This window comes from Chiloscyllium plagiosum, chromosome 19 (genome assembly GCF_004010195.1).
Source record: "Chiloscyllium plagiosum isolate BGI_BamShark_2017 chromosome 19, ASM401019v2, whole genome shotgun sequence".
In the NCBI taxonomy this organism is placed as follows: Eukaryota; Metazoa; Chordata; class Chondrichthyes; order Orectolobiformes; family Hemiscylliidae; genus Chiloscyllium; species Chiloscyllium plagiosum.
Window position 1 is genome coordinate 24,784,885 of NC_057728.1, and position 21,582 is coordinate 24,806,466.

The 21,582-nt window shown below is 37.6% G+C and overlaps 1 protein-coding gene across 3 annotated transcripts in view; it reads right to left on the reverse strand.

Annotated features, from left to right (window-relative positions):
* mkrn1 (makorin, ring finger protein, 1) overlaps window positions 1–20,343 on the reverse strand; it is a 60,743-nt gene extending 40,400 nt beyond the window's left edge. The window contains exons 1-3 of one of the 3 annotated variants that reach the window (XM_043709351.1): window positions 20,125–20,144; window positions 18,407–18,477; window positions 5,311–5,439 (exon numbers count right to left, since the gene is read on the reverse strand). In XM_043709351.1, coding sequence (XP_043565286.1) covers window positions 5,311–5,432 — 122 coding nt within the window. In that variant the 5' untranslated portion in view covers window positions 5,433–5,439; window positions 18,407–18,477; window positions 20,125–20,144. Of the gene's footprint in view, window positions 1–5,310; window positions 5,440–18,406; window positions 18,478–19,929; window positions 20,031–20,124 lie in introns of those variants that run through there. The other 2 variants (XM_043709350.1, XM_043709352.1) reach the window with 2 other exon arrangements.
* Between the last annotated feature and the right edge of the window lie 1,239 nt (window positions 20,344–21,582).

A 21,582-nucleotide genomic window follows, 5' to 3' on the forward strand; every position in this document is an offset into this window, starting at 1 on the left:
CAGAACCAGACAGACTTGATAAGAATGCATGAGCAGAGTTAATGAGAACAGTTCCCATGGCAGGGGCCACAGATCAGAAGGGATAGAGTAAATGCATGACAAGGTGTCCTAGAATAGCTGCAGGCAAAAATACATGAGTCAGAACAAAACAGCCAGATTAACTGAATACACTATCATTAAATGTGAAAATAGCCAGCAGTCTGGGAAGCAAAACACTGACTTGTGAATTTCAATTATTTGCTCTTCAATTTGTCACTTTACATTTGCTTCATGAGGCAGCTGAACTTCAAACTCTCAATTACTTTTCAAGTAAATTAAAAGATTGCAGGTTTTTAATTTACTTTCCCGTTAAACTGACTGTTAGTTAGGGATCAAACTTACCTTTAATGAAAGAATTTAACAACATGATAAGACTGATGTTAGATGAATAAATATAATCCTGTTATTGCAAATCATTTTTTTAAGATCGGTTTAAACCCTTAATTGGATAACACTGCAAAACCTTTCAGTTACACAAGGAAAACTGAAAGAAAATTGCAGAAATTGTTGAGTTTTTTTGGGAAGGCAGTGCTAAATTATATAATTTGGGCACATATCTTCAGTTAAAACAGCACAGGAGTTGCACGTCAATATGATACATGAATTTTACAGATACCTATCAAAGCACCAACTGCAAGAGTAATGCTTACTACAATAGTTAAAGCTTTCAATTTCTCCTGAATCCAACTACTGCATGTAAAAGAAACATACTCAAACTGAAAATGGGGTGCTTATGGTGAATCAGATAGTACAATGATTTCTGACATTGTGACACGTGGTGAATTAAATTACACTGATACAAGTGACCTACTGTAACTGGGAAAAAATTATATGAAATGAGATTAAATGTTGTGACTGTACATTTGAGTAAACTGTAAATTATTTGCCTGGTTTACTATGTTTTTTAAAAATTTGCTTCAATTACATTCTCTTGCCTTTTTAGAACACCAGACTTGCATGATATTACAAATAAAAACAGAAGAATATTCAGGTGTGGTGTAGTGATTGCAGAATACAGATAGAAGTAGTAAGTTCAAATATTGCGAATGTGTATTGTGAAAATGAGAACCAATTCATTTAGACAGTCTTGCAACAGAAAACCAAAGCAAAGTCCTTTAGACTACCAAATAGACAATTTCAAACAGTTGGAAGTCCTTTCGACAGTACTATCTGAACAACTAGCCAAGCACTGAAAATCAAAGGAAAAACTAGTATTATATAGCATCCTTCAAAGTTCAAGACTTCTTAAAGTTCCCAACAACGCACTTTTGAAAATTTTCAAAGCCAATTCACATGCAACAAGTTGCACTAACAGCAACATGACAATGACTTGGCAATTTGCAAAGTTTCCTGACTTAACAGCTCAACTTTCACTAGAGGGTGTAGTTAAGAATAACATGGTGTTCCATCTGCTCAATATTACAAGAAGAATACTGCACATTGATAGAACATGTCTCCTATAAAACAGATTGAGCCTATAGTTAAACACTAATTACAGAATGGATCAACTGTAAAAGGAGTGAAATGCTGTCACCTTATCCAAGGTATGAATTTATATCTCAGCATACAAAAAGATGTTAGACAAGATAAAATTAATTGGAGGTAGAATCTCAGCATTCAAGCAGAGGCCTTGGGGAAGACAGCAACAGTTTATTATTGAAGAGTATGGCAGTATTTTTGGAATCTGAACAAGCTTATGTCAATGACTTATGGTCAGCCAGAGCTGCATTTTAAAGTGCTGGGATTTTGTACCGGGGCAGTCCAGGCATTACTAATATCATGTCAGGCAAAGGAGCTGCAGTTGGCCCTGGAACTTAGGTATTCTGCAAAGCATAATCCGTATCAAATGTGTACTTTGGTTCAATAGTTATTTTTGAATTCATTGGGATTGGATCCAAGGTGTGTAATAATAAGAGCTTTGGTGTCAGATTTTTATGCTGGAACAGTTACACGTGGGTTCAGCATTCCTGTAAGTGAATTTCACAGTGCATATGAATCGGACAATTATCTGCCTAATAATTAAGTATGGATTAACCAGTGGTCTTTACCAGTGCATTCCAGTTTACTGAAACAGATTGTATTCTAAGTGATGTCTTTATCTGTGCAAGATGAAAAATACACACTATAGACCAAAAAGTGCAGACCTTAGAACACAGCCACTGACTTTTGTGCCTAAGTGCTATCAAAGATTTAGTTCTGTCTCTGCCAATGTCAGACTGATTGCTGATTCCCAGTTCCTATTTTTATTGTGAAAGAAAGGCATTAGACAAACCTATTTCACACAGCTTTATATTTTGCTTCACCACTTTCCTCAATTCTTGCCCTTGGCTGCTATTGTTTCTTTGCTGATTTATGACTGTTTAAATCATCTTATTGTTTCCATCATTCCTTCTTCATTCTCAATTTACTACAACTCCTAGTCACTGGGTTCCTCATTTGACTGTTTTCATTTGTGCTTTCTATTACCTTTCTGCTATTTGTTCTATTATTTTATCACTTTATCCATCTTAGTTTATCAGTGAAAGTGACAAACTATCACCAAAAAGCAAAATGTAAAATCTACAAACTTTTGCTAATCCATAATAAATCTAATTATTCAAAGAACATTCATGTCGCATGCCTTCAAAGCATTATGAAATAACATATGATAACAGCAACTTAAGCTTTATATTTTGTTTCCCATCCCATTAGTTGTCAATTGTGGGATGGGAAACAAAACGTAAAGGTTAAGCTGCTAAAAGAAGGAAAATGGAAAACTACACTGGCACTTGATGGCTTTCTCAACATCTTTTTTAAAGGGTTTTTTTTTGGAAATGGTTATTCAAGAGCTGAAGTGTACTGTGCATGTTCGAGAATTTTATTTTGATTGCTTACTCTTCACTGAAAATAAAGCTTGAACTTTATGCCTCTCATGCCCATTGATGACAAGCTCAATGGAAAAGCATAAAATACTTTAATAACTAGGTGAAACTGAATAGAATTGCTATTGCTCATAATTTGAAAATGCTACAGTCCAGTATTCTGTTATTCACATATTCAACACACAAATATAATAAAGCATCTAAGCTATTATTTAATTCGAGAGAAAAAGCCGGCAAGTTCCTTTTCAAACAACCATCTTTTATTTTATACATTGAATAATACAACATGCTCGGTGCATGTAGGCAATTATGAGATGTTAGTTATTAATTCCTTTGTGTCATGATAGAAAATTGTACACAATTTTCATCCTTGAAAAGTCTACCTTGTCGAAATTCAATATTTATACTCAAGGACATGCAGAATACATGCATCACAGGCAATGAACAGTTCAAATGGGCAAGCCACGGACTGTAGGCCTATTCAAGTTCCCTGAAATGAATCAGGTGTTTCAAGTTCTGCCATAAATCAGTATTAGAAATTGAAAGAAAATGACCCATGGTTCCAGATTCACAAATTGCCTGAAGTATTGAAAGAAACAACATTCAAAAAGAACTCGGATAAGAAAATGCCATTAACTCTTGGCTAATAATAGCTTCTTCTTCACTATTCTGCAAAAATGGCTTCTAATTTTATACTGAGTAACTAAAATATTAAGAGTCTACTATTAAACTTAACAGATAATTTCAAATATTCTAAAACATGCTTTAGTGACAACACATTGCATCAAAAACGGTTGTCAAATTTCAATTCTAAGTCTGCATATATTCCATAAATAGTTGTTAAACTATTTAGCAAATGTATTTAATCACTTTAAATATTTTTATCATCTGCTCTCATTTGACCGAGCACGTAATCCAAAATCTGGCAGTCTCAGTCGATGGGCGATGTCATGGTAATGTCACAGGATTAATAATCTAAAATTTCAAACTAATATTCTAGGGATGTAGGTTGGAATCCCACCATGACGGATAGTGAAATTTGAATTCAATACAAGTCTGAAGTTAAACACTGATCTAACTGTGAATAGCCTAAATGCCATATGGTTATCTAATAATATACTTTAGAGAAGGGAACCTAACATCCTTACCTGGTCTGAACTACATGGGACTCCAGACACACAGCAATGTGGTTGACTCTTAAAGGTAAAGGAAAGGTTGCTACAGTGTCAGAGAACCACAGAGTTTCTCTCTCATTAGAGGCACAACTGGTCAAGAGTTTAACCTGAGGGTCACAACACCTCAGTGGAGGGGGAGGTTAAGACAGGACCTTTGTGGAACCTCATAGGGTACAGGAATTGAACCCAAGCATCATTCCACATCACAAACCAGTCATCCAGCCAAATGAGCTAACCAACCTCCTAACTGCCATCAGAAATGGTGCAGCTAACCACCCAGTTCAAAGGCAATTAGAGACGAGCAATAAATATTGGCCTCACCTACAATGTCCACAATTCATGAATGAAAAACAGAAATTTGGACAAAACTATACTACATTCTCTTTTTTACACCTGGATAGAATATGCATTATTCCACAGAACGCAATGCATCACTTCACAAAGCTTCAATTTTCAATGCAAGCACAGTTTTACAGCAAAACAAAAATAATCACACAAGTACAGGCTGTGTTCTTCATCTTCAAATTGAGAACTTAAGATATAACTTAAAACAGTCATCTTACATTAAGAATTTTTTTATTTTATCACTACCTTGAATTTTAATTTTAACTGAGAATTATATTTGGCATTGTGCATTTCTAACTTGACAGTTCCCTAGACACACACAGATAAAGACCTCATTGCTGTTATGGTGAAATGTTATACAAGGTTTGGCATTACTCAATGTTAGAAATTATGTATTTTTTCATGCAGCCAAATTACAAGTTGAATGTTTTGCAATCAAGTGAAATCTGAATTGATTTTCCTCTGCAATTATTATTGCTATTAAATTGTATTTATAGTTTGTGCTTATAATCTATAGTTCCATTTAGTGCTTATTAGCAGAGGACAAGGAGACAGAGGGTTCTTGGAAAAATGTGTTAAATTAATAAGAAAGGGGCCTTTTTGATAATAAGCAATATCAATTGCCCAACAGCACATATTTATTTGTACAACTTGGAGTGAATGGAACTTATGGAGATTTTGGCACTACAGAAATATCTAAGTAAATGCTAAAAATATATTGCTTTTTAAATGAGAACAAACGTGTGTAATATTGTACCATTTTATAATTTGCTAAAGCACCATTACAATTCATTACTGAATAACAGAAACACTTTCACTTCTGAAAGTTTGAGAGTTTAAACCATTCAAGATTAAAAGGGGTTACATTCCCAAGACAAGGTGGCCCTTACCGGCAGCGATCTCCATAGGTACAGCATCCTTTCTGGAAGTATTTGCAAATCAGTGAAGGCTTGCTGGTTGTAAGGTCATGGGAATAGCGGCAGTTGTTTCCTTCTTTGCAAACACCATGCATGAAGTACCTACAAGTAGAGTTTTAGAGCTATTATTAGTCTATGAATCTGATGCAAGACCTCGACCTGAAAAATTAATTCTGTTCCTCCACAGGTGCAGCAAAACCAGTTAAACATCTTTGGAATTTTTTGTATTTATCAAAAGTTCTCATTTATTTCAGTAAAATCAATTGCACTTTCTAATTCCCCGTAATTTTTATCTCCTCACTAGTCATTGTTACAATGGTATGCTTATAGTCAAAGAATCATTCTTCAGTTTTCAATACAGTATTATAGAATATGGTGATGCAGATATATCTATTGAAGTGATTAATGAAGTCCCTCTACACCACTAAGTAAAGCTACAAAATGTAACAATACTAAAGCCTGAAACAAACTAATCATTTATTATTCTTTAATTGATAAAATAGGCATGATGTTTTAAACTATGTTTAACATCAAACTTTGTAAACATTAAATGCCAACTTAAACCAGAGATATTAAATTACCAAGAAGGGCTCCAAGAATAAATCAGTGTACTGAAAGGAAGTTTTCTAATCAAGTCGAGGAACAAGATTTAGAATTGCAAACGCATAGGTCTTTAAAGACCAGGTACAAGTAGTTCAAGGAAGAAAATACAAATCTGTTTTTACAGATAGTGCTTTTATATTTACCACCTCTAAGGTAATGCTGGTTTATATTATGCATTGTTCATGCCACAATTACGCCACATTGTTTGCTTCTATCATTACAATTGTGAATACATGCAAATATTCATTACAATTATTCTATAAAGTAACATTATAATCATTACTAAAAGCTCAAAGAATTGGGATGCTTTACTAAAACAGGAAATTAAAAATCAAAGTCAGAATTTTACAGTATGAAAGAGCTAGCCAGCTAGTCCCATTCTCCAGTTGTATCACCACAGCCTTCTAAATTCATCACTTTCAAATATAAATCCAGCTTTCTTTTGAAAGATTGTAAAGAAAAATAATTTCAAGTGGACAAAAGTGAAACATGATCTTCACTGATTCATTAACAAACTGCAAATAGATAATTAACACTGGGAAAAGTTAGAATAATTTATCTTTCTAATTAAAGTTAAAATGAATTTAAAAAGGGCATCACAGAAAAAATGTAAAAGTAAGTTCGATAAATATTTGACTGAAGTATAAAAAAGCATCCTGGGATGGGATTGGGAAATAGAATTAGAGTCAATGTTGAACAGAGAGATTGGGCAGATTACATTACTGTGTTGTACTTCCTCTTATGTTATGAAAGATCTGAATTTAACATTGTATAGTTTCAGAGCAGACATATAATAAATATTCACAAAAACAGAACAAGCATATAAATGATTAGTTACAGACAGAAAACTATGGTTCTTCTCCATAAGCCTTCAAATATTTGTTCCAATCCTCCCTGATTAGGTTCTGTAACTCCTCAGCATCACCTATGTTCAAAATCGACTGTGGTCAAATACTAGTGCACTGGGCAATCAAATCATATTAATTTATTTAACTTTACAGTCACCACTGCTCAATCCATATGAAGACTTCACAATTATAGATGTGGGATCTTTGACTTTTTATCCGTGTGTTTTATCTGTAGTTAGTGAGCTTGCCATATTACAAGCACTTTTAAGAAAGAAACAGATCTTTAAATTGCCACTCTTAATCATCCTTCAAAATGTGTCAAAAAACAAAAGGAGTGCCAAAATAATAATGCTGATATTAACAACCCACATTTCTGGAATTAAAATGCAGCAAACAGCTAGTATTATTAGTACAGTTCCAGAAAAAGGCATCAGTTGGTCATTGTGTCTTTGTACATGCAATATGAGAATGACTGCTTATTATTTAAGCAGTGGACCCATTTAATGTGGCGTTACTGCACATGGCTTGTAGATCCTGCAAAAGACATGTTTTCAAAAATACTCAACTTACTGGTTTCTATGTTCAGCCACTTGATGAACTGGCTCAAAGTGTTGTATTACTCAAACTGATTGTTACTGTTGATTTGTGTGGCTAAGATCCATTTGTCTAGAAGATGAACATCCATCATGGATATTAAATTACCTGCTGAATTGACATTATTACATAACGAAAACAGAGATAATAAGCAGGTCTACTATTTGCCAACACTGAACAAAGTATCACTGAATATTTTTGAAGCAGAAGTCTGAAAGAGTGCAGCTATGTACATCAGAGCTATTAGACTGGAAAGGGCACTGGGAGAAACCCAAAATCTGCAGCATGGTTAGCATTTCAGAATACAGTAAACGAGGATGGTTTCATGAATTGTAACCAATTCTAGTCTTAAACTAGTTTCAATGGAATAATATATTGAGGCAGAAATAAGGCTTTTAAGCAACTCACTGCTTTTAGCCATACACAATAGGATGCATGAAGCTTTCAAATTGTCTCACTTGAACACTGAAAATATCCAATTATAAATGTTGTCTTTCCAGATATGACTTCTATTTTCTGTTATATCACAGTAGGGTTACGCATGATTAATTATACGTTTATCAATAGCAATCATGGCAGGAGAAATTTCAAGTGTTGAAGAACTGGAAAACATTAAAAGCAACTGGACTGAAGACAGCGACTTTAGTGAAATTGTTTTTATGCAAAAGGAACCTTCTGCTTTCTATTAAAACATATTGGACATTATGGCACCTCATTTATGAACGCATTTTATGAGATAGACAAGCTAGGTTGGGTCTTCCTGCTAGGCCGTTCAGTCACTGTGGGAAATATACCACATCAGTTTCCAAACAATAAAGTATTTACAAAGGTCTGTGTTGCCCCAGATAATTAGAATTTATTGTCATATGTATTTTTACAATAAAATTATATTGTAAAGTGTTATAAGTCATCCTACCATGGCTCCCAAAGCTGGGAGAAAGATGCCAGCTATGTCTACATTCAGTGGACAATTACCAGGATTGAATGTCATTTATGGATTTTTTTTTTTGCATTTCATCTGGGGTAAAATCAAGGGAATACAAATGCAAACATGGGTCCAGTAAAAGAGAGAGAGAGAGACGCATTCAAGACTATTTTATCTGAAAAGTAATCTGGAATTGATTTTCTCATTCCATACTTTCCTGTATTCACTTAATCCAATCACATGCAACAATCTTCAAACCTATATATTTAAAATTCCAGAATATTGACACAGCTAGTGAAGGAGTGGCAATATCGCTCCAAGTTAGAATGAAGGAATACTAAGAATAATTGTAAGTGGCAGTATGTCCATGCACTTCTATGTGGTAAAAATAATCAATTTGGAAGGTGTTGTCAAAGGATTCATGGCAGCTTATAGGTGGCACAGGGTTCAATGATGGTGGAGGGAGTCAAAGTATTGGATGGGATGCTAATCAACTGTTTTATCCTGGTTGTTCTCAAGGTTCATAAGCATTTAGAGAATATTCTGTTGGATTCACATTTTGACTTGTAGAGAAAGAACAAGCTTCAAGCAATCAGGTGGTGAGTTATTTGCAACACAACTCCCAGTTTCTGTAGACCTAGTATTCATCTAGCTTGTCCATTTCATTTTCTGGTCACTGGGACCCCATGATCCTGAAGGTTGGGAATTTGGTATATGGCAATGCTTTGAATGCAATAAGAGGTGGCCTTTGCCTGGTAATTCTGTGGCACATATGTTAGTTGCCATTTATCTGCTCAAACTTCAATATCGTCCAGGATTTGTTGGACAGAGCTTGCTTCAGAATCTAACTGCAAATTGTACTGAACACAGTACAATCATCAAAAATATCCAATTTTGATGTAATGCTGAAGGGAAAGTCATTTATGAAGCAGCTGAAGATGTTAAGACTAGAAAACCAGTCTGAGGAAATCCTGCAGCATTGTCCTGGGATGAGGGGATTGACCTCCAACAACTATCTTCCTTTGTGTAAGCAAGATTGCAACCAAAGATGCTACCCACTCTCCCACTCAAATTCTGCCTGATAGTCAAACTGGTTCACACTTATTTTAAGCATTTATGGTCAGCAAGGCTCGCTCACATAAACAGAAACATCCCACAGCACCAGAAGGTTCAAAGACCTAATGTGTGTCATAACCTGCTTTTCCCAATTCAATGAATTTGACCCATTCAGATTTATACACAATTTAAAAGTAGCATTTTCATATATTTTTAATCAACCTCTTCAGAGATGTAATGGCACACTCCTGGAACAAAATATTTCCAATGTAGCATAATTAAAAACCCAGAAATAAGACAATTTGTTTTTCCCTAAAAGGGCTATCAATTTCCTGTTTTTACCTTATGACAGGAGCTAAGATAGAACCTTCAACGTTCCTAATAATATCTAAAACACCAAACCAGGTTTCAAATAGCTCAACTCTTCTTGCAAACTACAGCAATATGCTGACGACGAGAAGTTATAAGGGACGTTTTACAGCACAAAGTAATGGTAACTCTGTACTACACATCAACAAGCAAAAACCAACCACATCATTACAACTATAAAACCAAGACTCTTTACTTTTCCTTTAGGATGCTGCTGCAAAACAAATAGGGTTTTAAAACATTGTAAATTATAACACAATTAAAAGTAAATTATTTGAAGGCTCAGCCTGCACTGCACTACAAATAGGTCAAATTAATATTAGCTGAAGAAATGCAAACCAGCCGGGCAGAACTTCTAAAATGAACTTATTTACATCAGAAACAGTTCACCTTTATTTTTGGTGATTTACAATCTGACCAAACTTGCTTAAAAGGCAAAGCACTAAAAAAGCACAAACAAGATTTCAGCACCATGAACAGAATTGAATTTGTTCTAAGTTTGGATGTTTCCTAAAATTTCAAGTATGAATTATTCAAACATATAATATGGAAATTTATAATCTAAAAATACAATCAAATACTATACTGACAGCTGGTGAATATGGAAGGATTCAGAGGAGATATCTTGCAAAACCAAAGTACTTACATTGGTTAGGCCACCTTTGGAATGCTGCATGCAATTTTGGCCTTCCTGCTGTTGGAAAGATGATGTTGTGAAATTTGAAAGGATCCAGAAAATATTTACAAGGATGTTGCCAGGGTTGGAGATTTTGAGCTATAGGGGAGAGGCTGAATAGGTTAGGGCTATACTCCCTGGACCATCAGATACTGAGCAGTGACCTTACAGAGGTTCATAAAACCACGATGGGCATGGATAGGGTGATTAGCCAAGGTCTTTTCCCTAGGGTAGGGGAGTCCAAAACTAGTTGAAAATTTATTGCTGGAACAGCACAGCAGGTCAGGCAGCATCCAGGGAACAGGAGACTCGACGTTTCGGGCACAGGCCCTTCTTCAGGAAGGGCCTGTGCCCTTCATTCTTCATTCCTGAAGAAGGGCCTGTGCCCGAAACGTCGAGTCTCCTGTTCCCTGGATGCTGCCTGACCTGCTGTGCTGTTCCAGCAATAAAGTTTCAACTTTGATCTCCAGCATCTGCAGACCTCACTTTCTCCTCGAAGAGTCCAAAACTAGACAGCATAGGTTTAAAGTGAGAGAGAAAAGATTTTAAAAAGGGACCTAATGGCAACTTTTTCAGTGGTAATGCATATATGAACTGCCAGAGGAAACGTGGACAGGCAGTAGGCTGGAAGAACACAGCAAGCCAGGCAGCATCAGGAAGTGGAGAAGTCGAAGCTTCGGGTGTAACCCTTCTTCAGAACTGAGGGTGGGTTTAAGGAGAACTGCAGACAAAGGGGGCGGCGGGGGCACTTTGGTGAAGGGGAGGTAGATGAAGACAGGCAGAGGGTACAACCTGGCTGGTCAATGGGAGGAATGAATCCGATAGGTGGCTGGGAGGAGTGGAAGGGGAGGGACTGGGAAGGGGAAAAAGGGGAAAGGAAGAGAGGTTATTTGAAATTGGAGAACTCCATCGTGGAGAATAATACATACCTGATCTTTTAAAATAGTAGTTTCACTTAGCATGTGTAACGCCATGATTGCAAAATAGTTTAATAAAAATAAATTCGTCTCTTAGTAACTGTGCATAATTGAAGGTAAGAAACAGACAGTAGCTATAAGTAGAAATGCTCAAGCTCGAAAAGACTAACTTAATTACCATGAAAAAAGCGTTTTCTACGTTTATAATATACAGTAAATCAGCTGTAGTGTTATTCTCAGGTCATGCGAACTTCTGGAGAACAACTACTATGATTAGCAGTTAACCCAGCTGATGCTTCACTGTTCAACCACACCCTGTGGGAGTCCAGATAACAGCTGCACGCAAAGTAAATTTTTTAGGTTAATTACAGATCAGCAAGTTTCCAGGTCAAAAAATGGTTTTGCATTGGTGTAACATTTAGAATGCGACAAATCCACCAAACACAAGGAAAAAAAATGCACATCACATTTCATCTCTCAAAGGTCGAGAAGCAGTTCAACCAGAGTGAATGATATGTGCAATGATTTGTGGGTATTTTGATGCTATTTTGCAGAAAGCGTCAGAGCAAACATATGACCAATTAATCTAGATAGTGCAACGGAATCTTTATTAGCAAAACAGGCAGAGAACTCCTTCAGTTTCATGTGTCAATGCAATATGACCACATTAGTTACTCCATTGAAAAAGTTAGCCCATTTATATATGTAATTCATAAGTAGGGCTTAAATCGATACCCTGTCATCCGGCATCAATATTTTGAACAACAGGACTAAAGGGGCATTGAAAGATCAGCTCTCACTAAATCAAAATCATGCTGTCAAGTAGGAACGTTATTAATTAGTATAAAATGCATCGCATGGTATTGCTCATCTATAATGGAACTCAAACTAAGTACAACTTAAGTTATATTATTTCAAAGGGAATGGAGAATAAAAGTGGACAGGTTTTGCTAAAACTAAACAAGCCACTAATCAGACCACAGCTGGAATACTATGAACAGTTTTGGCTTCCTTATCTAAGGAAAGATACAGTGACATTAGAGACAGTCCATGGAAGGTTCACTAAGCTGTTTCAAGATATGGATGGACTGTCTAATGAGGAACAGTTGAATAGACTGGACCTGTACTTGTTGAAATATAGAAGAATGAGAGGCAAATTTATTGAAACATACAAGATTCTTACAGGACTTGACAGGGTAGATGCGGAAAGGCTGCTTCACCTTTGGAAGAGTTTCAGACCAGAGGGCATAATCTTAATAAGGGATCACACATTTAAGATAAAGATGAGGAGGAATTTGTACTCAGAGGATTATGAATCTGTGGAAGTTGTCATAAAGTATATTCAAGACTGTGATAAATTTTAAATCAGTAGAAGAATCAATAGTTGTGGGGTAAAGTTGTAAAGTGGAGTAGTGGATTATCTGATCGATCTGATAATCCACTACTCCACTTTACAACTAAATGATGAAGCAGATTTAATGGGCTGAATGGCCTACCTCTGCTCCCACTTTTCATTGTTTAAGAAACGTTGTAGATTGGAAACTGGGCAGAGATAAGATGAATAGCAAAGACCGCTTCCCTAAGGTGGGGGAGTTCAAAGCTAGGGGGCATATTTTAAAAGTGAGAGGAGAACATTTTTAAAAGATCATGACAGACAACATTTTAGTATTACACAATGTGGTTAGTGTGTGGAATGAACTGCCAGAGGAAGTGGAGGATGCAGGTACATCTGGATAAGTACATGAATAGGAAAGGTTTGTAAGGATATGGGTCAAATGCAGCCAAATGGGACTAGTTTAGTTTAGGAACGTGGTTGGCATGGATTAATTGAACTGAAGGGTCTGTTTCCTTGCTGTATGACTCTGATTCGGTGGTTTGGTGTTATCTTCAGTGTGTGATGTCTAAAGTGTTTGGTAGCATAGTAATGTTTGGGAAGTTCAATAAAGAAAACACTTTAATGATACAAATTTTGCTTGTAGGAAAAACGACAATGCATGATGACAAAGTACTTCCTAAATGGAAGAAAACTTACAAGGGTTACAATAAGCTCAAATGGTTTTAACAGATTTGATCCCAGATTTCACAGAATTGTTACAATGCAGATGATGTCATTCAGTCCATCGTGTCTACACCAGCTCTTACGACTCAGTGTGGTTCTCCTGTTCTTTCTCTGTAACACAGCATATTACTTCTATTTAAATCATCTAACACCCTTTGGAATGCCTCAGTTGAACCTGTTTCCAACACACTACCATGTTCTGTGCAAAAAAGCTTTTCCTCACATTGCATGGGGTCAGTAGTTCAGTTGGCTGGAAAGTTGGTTTGCAATGAAGAATGAGACCAACAACACCAGTACAATTCCTGCACCAGCTGAGATCCCATCTTCTCAACTCTTTGGTTGAACCACCACCAGCTGCCTCTCTCAAATGAGAGCAGCCCAATGCCATTGTCCCAGAGAACAAACTTACCTTATACTCCTCCTTTTACCACTGGTTTACTATTTATGCACACGGAGAAGACTTTGATATTCCCGTTTATATTAACTGCCTGTTTTTATTCATAACCCCTCTTCTATGCTTATCTTATTTTATTGTGCCTCCTCTCTGAATACTTTGCATTCGACTAGGTTTTCATTTTTTTTTCTCCCTGACATCTGCTGTAAACAAATTAAGATGAAGAAAAATTGTATCTACTATTACATCATAGGATCTTTGGATTTTTTTGCAAGTCATTTATTTTCAGGAACAATTTTTCTCACCAACTTTTGGTATGCCTATGTGGCCCATGAAAATCTTGCCCAGTTAACCACTCTTATTCTGGACTGTTCATTGTTTCGTTTTCACCATCATCCTAAACCTTATGATATAATGATCATTGTCCGCCTAAATATTCACCAAATAACATTTGATGTAATTTGCCTACCTTATCTCCAAGAACTAGATCTAACAAAGCTTCCCCTTTTCGGACTAGGTGCATACTGCTTTGGTAAATTCTCCTGAACATTATCAGTCACAATTCAACTACAGTGAACATATAACCAACAGATTAGTGATTTTGTTAAACAACGTGCATAGTTCTAGTTATTGACACACAAGACAGATGTTGAGGCCTTCAAAGCAGTTTCAGCCAAGAGTTGCAGAACTAAATTGAATAACTACGGAAACTGGCTTTTCAACTTCAGAACAGAAAGGGAACAACCGAAAAGTTTACCTTACAGAAGTACATTTCTTCCAACTAACCTGTGACAATGGCAAGGTAACTTATTAGTTAATAAGAGACAAAATTAGGACTGATTTTAGCAAGTCTTTCTATACACTTGGAAAGATAAGCACACAAAGAACTTTCAGACAGGACACAGGACTGAAAACTCTGACATTATTTAGCAACCATATGCTGTGATGCGAGGATTCGAGTCTTCCTGCAAGAATGACTTTGAATGATTTTTATCCATGTATAATTCAATATTCCAAAGATATAGAATGTAACAAAGAATTACTGTGCTAGTGACTTGGGGGTGTCGGTGTTGGGCTGGGGTGGACAAAGTTAAAAATCACACAACATCAGTTTATAATCTAACAGGTTTATTTGGAAGCACTACTCCATCAGGTGGTTTTGGAGGTTCAGATCACGCTCACAGAATTTATAGTCAAAGGAGTCTAGTGTCATGAAAATGTGATACAGTAAACAATCTTAGATTGAAACATTCATCTTTTATAATGTGATACAAACCAGCATATCCCATTATGAAAGATGAAAGTTTTAATCTAAGATTGTTTACTGTATGACATATCCATGACACTAGACTCCTTTGGCTATAAATTCTGTGAGTATGATCTGAACCTCCAAAACCACCTGAAGGAGCGATGCTCCAAAAGCTAGTGCTTCCAAATAAGCCTGTTGAGACTATAACCTGGTCTTGTGTGATTTTAAATTTTGTGCTAGCAAATGACTCTTAAAGCAACAAAGTGGAGTAAACACTGGTCCACATTACTTCATTCCATGATCAAATTTGAATTGGGATATTGCTTGTTAGTTTCAAGTTCCAAGTCAGATGTGAAGACTGTATTTAAGATCAATCTTCATTCAATCTGCGTTTGCAAAAACATGTCAAGTCAACAGGATGACAAAATTCACACAACCATATAAAGCTGACCTAGTAACTCTCAAATGATAAAAGGTATGAGTGAGTGGCAAGTATGCAATCAGGAACAACCTGTAGGAACTGCATTTCACAGCTCTTAGGAATATTGAATATTACTGTGAATATTAAGTTTAAGTACAAATAATGTTAACTTGGTTTTGGACAGGTCTAATTAATACCCTACAGACCAACTTTTTAAATAAAAAATTCACCCTTAAAAAAAATTGCAGGGACAATATTAAATTTAAATTAAATTTTCAAGTATCTACTTAACTCGAACAATATATTTCCAAGCTTTAAATTGAGATTTATTTTTGCTGTGACAGTCGATTTCTGGCCAGAGTTGAAAACAAAGCGATAAGGCATCACAAAGTTCTGGGGAGAAATCCATCTTTACATTTCCAATTTTTCTGTGAATATACATATATTACATTGCAAAGCAACTTCAATAAATACAAAATCACTTGCAATGTTGTAAACTTTGATACTACAATTTCTTTGGCTATGAATATAGTCACAGGAGTAGACTATTAAGCCAAAAATTGCTGCACCGTTTACATCATTCAATCAATTATTGTATCTAAACTCCATCTACCCATCTTGATTCCACAGTCCACAATAGAAGTGTAGGAACTAGCCATCTCCCTGATAAAGGTTCAACACCGGCATCTACCTGGCAATGTTAAAAGAAAATGCCCTCTCCTCAAAAAAGGACAATTTCAATCCAGCCAATTACTGGCCCATCTGTCAACAATAATGGCACACATGTAGCATTAACCTGCTCAGCTGGGTTTTGCCAGTGCCACGCAGCTCAAAAGCTCATTACAAACTTGATCCAAACATGCATAAAAGAATCCAATTCCAGGAGTCAAAAGAGAGTGACTGACATGAAAATTAATCAGCACTTGAAGTAGTGTGCCTTCAAGGAGCCATAGTAAAACTGATGTCAAACTCTCCACGGGTTGAGCAATATCTATAAAGCAAGATGATGGTAGTAGTTAGAGTCCTGCGGCTGATGTGATTGGCCATTGCTGCAGGGATTTACTGAGCTCACTGTTATAGGCCCAAAATTTTCTACTGTTTCTTTAATGACCTTCACTCCATTATAGGGTCAGCAGTAGGGATATGATTTGACTGTTGACATGTGCTTCATTCTAAACTCATTATGAGACAGTCCAAGATCACAAGCAGCGAAACCCAATCAACATTCAAGTTTGGGCTGCTAAGTGGCAAGAACCACTGGTGCCAGTCAATAGCTATTTCAGTAAAAGATAGCTTATCTATAACATTCAACAAGCTGATCATGCTGAATCTCCCAACACCAACATTCAGGTAGAGTCACTATTGATAAGAAACTCAAGAAGACAAGCTGCTGAAATACTGTAGTGATAAGAGCAAGTCAGAGACTCAGCGACCTATGGCACATGAGTTATGTCCCAACCTTGATCTCTCAAGGATTCAAGGGATGTGCAAGTAAACAGCAAAATAGAGTCAAGGCCAAATATCAATCTTGATCACACTGAAGGTAGAGCAGAATCAATGGGTCTCATGGTCTACTTTCGCCCCTAATTTACTTAACATTTTACAATACTTGGGCATCACTGGCTATGCCAGCATTTGTTAGCCGGTCCTAATTTTCCTTGCCAAGTAGTGGTGAGCCACTTTTTTGACCATGAGGTACACCTACAGTGCTCTTAGGAAGGGAGTTCCAGGATTATGACTGAAAAACTGTGAAAGAAAGACAAAATGGTTCCAAGTCAGTATTGTGTGCACCTTGAAGGGGAACTTAAAATTGGCAACATTGCCATACATCTGCTGCCCTTGTATTTTTTGATGATTGAAGTCATAAGTTTGAAAGATGCTATTGCACAAGTCTTGCTAAGTTGCTGCAGTACATATATGTAATTGCATATAGTACACACGACTGCTATTGTGCACTGGTGGTACCAATCAAGCGAGTTGTGGTGTTCCAAATTGTGTGCAGTTTATTAAATGTAATTGGGAGCTGCACCGATCCTGCCAATTGCGGAATACAGCGGAACCTCGATTATCCGAATACCAATTATCCGAAAATCAGATTATCCAAAGGAGATTGAGGTCCTGATAGAAACATTTCAAAGATGTGTGATCACATCTTTTGTTTACAGTGATTAAACAGGCACCGTCTCCAAATGGCTGACCTCCCGTCCTGTCTGTCTCCCCACACTTTCCCTGGAGATCTACAGAGGGGTGTACCCTGACACACACACACACACACACACACCCACCCACCTTCCCAGGAATAATCTCTCCGACATTGTCCTGTACAGGGCAAACATGGAACCTGTCAAAAATTTGTAGTAAAAGGTTGTGAGTGGGGGTCGTGGGTGTGTACGTACCTGTGTGCTATTTGGAGACTTAGTGCACAAAGACAGCAGCAGTAGTCTTGTTGTTGGTGTACAGTCCACTGCTGCAGTCTCCTGAATAGGGAGCAGACTTTAAAACTCCGAGCCCCAGAGGAAAGGCATTTAAATCGATTTTCCGAATAATCGATTTTCCAAATGAAATAGCGCCCACCCATCATGTTTGGATAATCGAGTTTCCACTGTATTCCTTCATAGGCCTGAGTAATGTCTTGTAGATGGTAGACACACTTTCTGGAGTCAGGAGATAAGTTTTACTTGCTGCTCTGCTTCTGACCTGCTTCTATTGCCATAAATATAGCTGATCCTGTTTAGTTTCTGGTTTGCAGGACATTGGCAGTGTTTCTTATACTTTTTTTTAAAATGTTCCCTACCATCTAGAAAGTACAAGTCTTGAGTGAGATGGGATACTTTCTGCTTTCAGACCATTCAAGAAGCTGCTCACCATCAAGGACAAAGCAACCTCTTAATCAACACGAGCCACCCCATGAAACGTTTACTCCCTGTAACAGGAGGACACTACAGTTGCAATACGTACCATCTACAAGTTTGACTGCAATTTGCCAAAGTTTCTTCAACAACACCTTCCAAACCTGTGACCTCTACAACCTAGAAAAACAAAAACAGTAGATGTATGGAACACCACCACCTGCAAGTTCTCTAACAAGTCACACATGATCCTGACTTAGAAGTATCCTTCATTATCTTTAGGTCAAATTCCTGGAGCATCCTGTCTCATAACACATGGGAACATTGCAGCACAAGGACTCCAGCCACTCAAAAAGACACTTCAAGAAATAGGTAATAATGCTGGCCATGCCAGTGATGTACACTTATTATGAACAAAGACCATTTTTTTAAGCAAGTGCTGTACAAAAATCTAACATCCACATTTCTTCGTATTACAAAAATATAACAAGTTCAGCTTTTACATATTCAATTGAGCATACCTCAACAGCTTTTTTCAAGATTTCTGTTGTATTTTATTTGAAAAAGTGTCTTCTGACATCACCGAGAAAATATGAACTCAAAGTTTATGTTGTTCTGGAGTCACCCTCCTGAAGAAATAGGCTAGGAAAGGATAGGAATCACTAACTTCTATGGTTATGTTAAAATGCCTCAACAGAAGTGCTCAACCTTCTATATTTAATGGGATACACCCTACCCCACTGTATTTTACAATTCAACTCTTTTAGCACTGCAAAAGTCTCTAATCTGTACTTCATCATCTTCAAATCAATATAGCCTTCTGAGATGCAGTCCTCAGGACAGAACGTAGCAACACAGCTGGTGTCTAAACCAGAGTCCTATACAGTGAAAATACAACTTCCACCCTTTTACATTCCAGCCACCTGAGACAAATGACAGAAGTATTACATTTGTACCAACTCACTATGTTGGACCCACAAATCTCTGCACTCAGTTTTCCATTTATTTACATTTATATACTGTAATTACATCCTTAGATCCAAATTGGGTGGATCTCCTCTCATTTCTGCCATTTTGCCCACTCTAACTAACATCCTTTTGCGATTTTACCGAATATGTTCAAACACCATCTCCAAGATATTTGTGCATTATACTACACTCTTGTTTCAGGTATCCAAAGTTAAAGCATCTGACTGATCAACCCAGAAGACCATACAAAATTATACAAATTCGCAATTTGAGTGGAGATGCAAAAAAAAGTTCAACGATAAACCCATATGCGCTCTCGAATCTGCAGTAAAATAGAAACGATGAAGATTTTAATCAATTTTTTCCTAAAAGTTATACAAGACGCTCACAATAATTTACAATTTAAAACGTAAATGTGCAATACATTTTAAGCTCTGACGAAAATCGAGAAAACGAATTCACTGCAGTTTTTAGTCGACAACATGACCACAAAGTTTCTTAACAAGTTTGCAAGGCACTTCGCAATCAATAAATACATTCCTTCTAAAAATTACATTAAAAGAAACCTGTAAAGATTCAGAACACTTTAGAATTCCGAAATCAAGAGGCAGTTTCACAAAACACATTTCTTTTACTCCAAGAAAACCTTGATGTAAAACATACCTAAAAGCCTCATCTCGGGGACGAGTCGAACTGGGAACAGTGCCAATCGTTTTCTGTTATTGTTGCGACGCGCAGTGTCAATTGATGTTAAAACACTTCACCTGCGAAAGGCCTTTTATCGTTCTGTGGCTGATTACATTCGGCTCTACAAAAGCTAGGTGGTGGCATAAAAACTAACCGTCGTTTTTCGTTTACCTGCAAGTGACCTGCTTAGTCCAGCCAACTCCGCCGCTTCCGCCTCCGCCGCCTCCTCCAGCAAGAGTTACTGTTACTGCTGCTGCCGCCGTCCCCATGGATGCCGCTGCCTCCGCCATTATCCACCACAGTCACCGCGCGGCTACAGCGGGGCCTCCCACCGGCCCCTGCGCCACCACTTCCGGGGGAAAAGGCTCGGGTCTCAAGCTTCCTCTGGAGCTCGTGGCCGCGCACGCCGTCTCCAGAACACGCTGACCGATACTTCCGGAGAGAACAGACAGTGTGAAAGAAAAACACCAGCGCCACGCCACGTCCCGTCCCCGGCTATGGATCACACGTTCCGATCAGTGTCCGCCTGCTTACGGGGTCAAGAATGTAAAAGATGAAAAGATTTAAAAAAGACGCATCAGACCGTGAATAAAATAGGGAGGACGAAGATGGGGAATAACAATATAGGTCCAGGTTTCTATGGTAACCGTGACTCCCTGATCCGCCGGGAAAATGTAATCGGTAATTTCCGGAAAAGGGTGTTCGTCGCCTTCGGTACTTTCCGGAGGCTGCGAGCGCATGCGCAGGAGATGAAAGCGAATGAGTGATTGGGCAGAGGATGGCAGAGTGAAGCTGTTGTATCCTCAATTTGAAAGCAGGAGACGGCAGGTTGTAACGTAAATACGATGTCATTTATCATCACAACCTACATCATATCTTGTATATAATGGCACCATAAGGAGATATATATTTTCTGGTTGTTAGTATGTTTGCTGACTGCGTACAATAACGTCCCAGTGTACCAGGGAAGTAAGGAAGACGTGATCACCTTGTGTTGAATTGTAAGATGGAATGTAGTTCTACAGTATGAGTACATTCAGATGATGTTATGCATTAATAGTAAGCGACAAATCACGAAGAAATTTGAAAGAGACAAGCCCCACTTTATGAGTGCCTGGTTTTCCGAGGAGCTTGGCCCTTCTGTTATGGGAGAAAGAGATTCCACTCAGGGCCTCTCAGAAATGTGGAGCCATACTTCCATTTTGACAGTTCTCTCATAGTGGTCCACTTTCACAGCAATCAGCTACCCTGTTTTGAAAATTAAAGATCCTGATAGTTGTTGTCAAATGTAAGTGTGAAGTCAGGGTGCTAGGATTGTAGGGTAAAAACATTCTGATGAAGGACTTTTGCCCGAAACGTCTATTTTACTGCTCCTCGGATGCTGCCTGAACTGCTGTGCTTTTCCAGCACCACACTAATCTAAACACTAGGATTGTTGGGTGCCAGATGGGAAGAGGTTATAGGGTGTCAGGTGGGATGGTGCCACATTAGGGTGCCAGCTGGACTGAGATTATGGTCGCAGCTGGTAGGATCTGAAAATGTGTTGCTGGAAAAGTGCAGCAGGTCAGGCAGCATCCAAGGAACAGGAGAATCGACGTTTCGGGCATAAGCCCTTCTTCAGGAATGAGG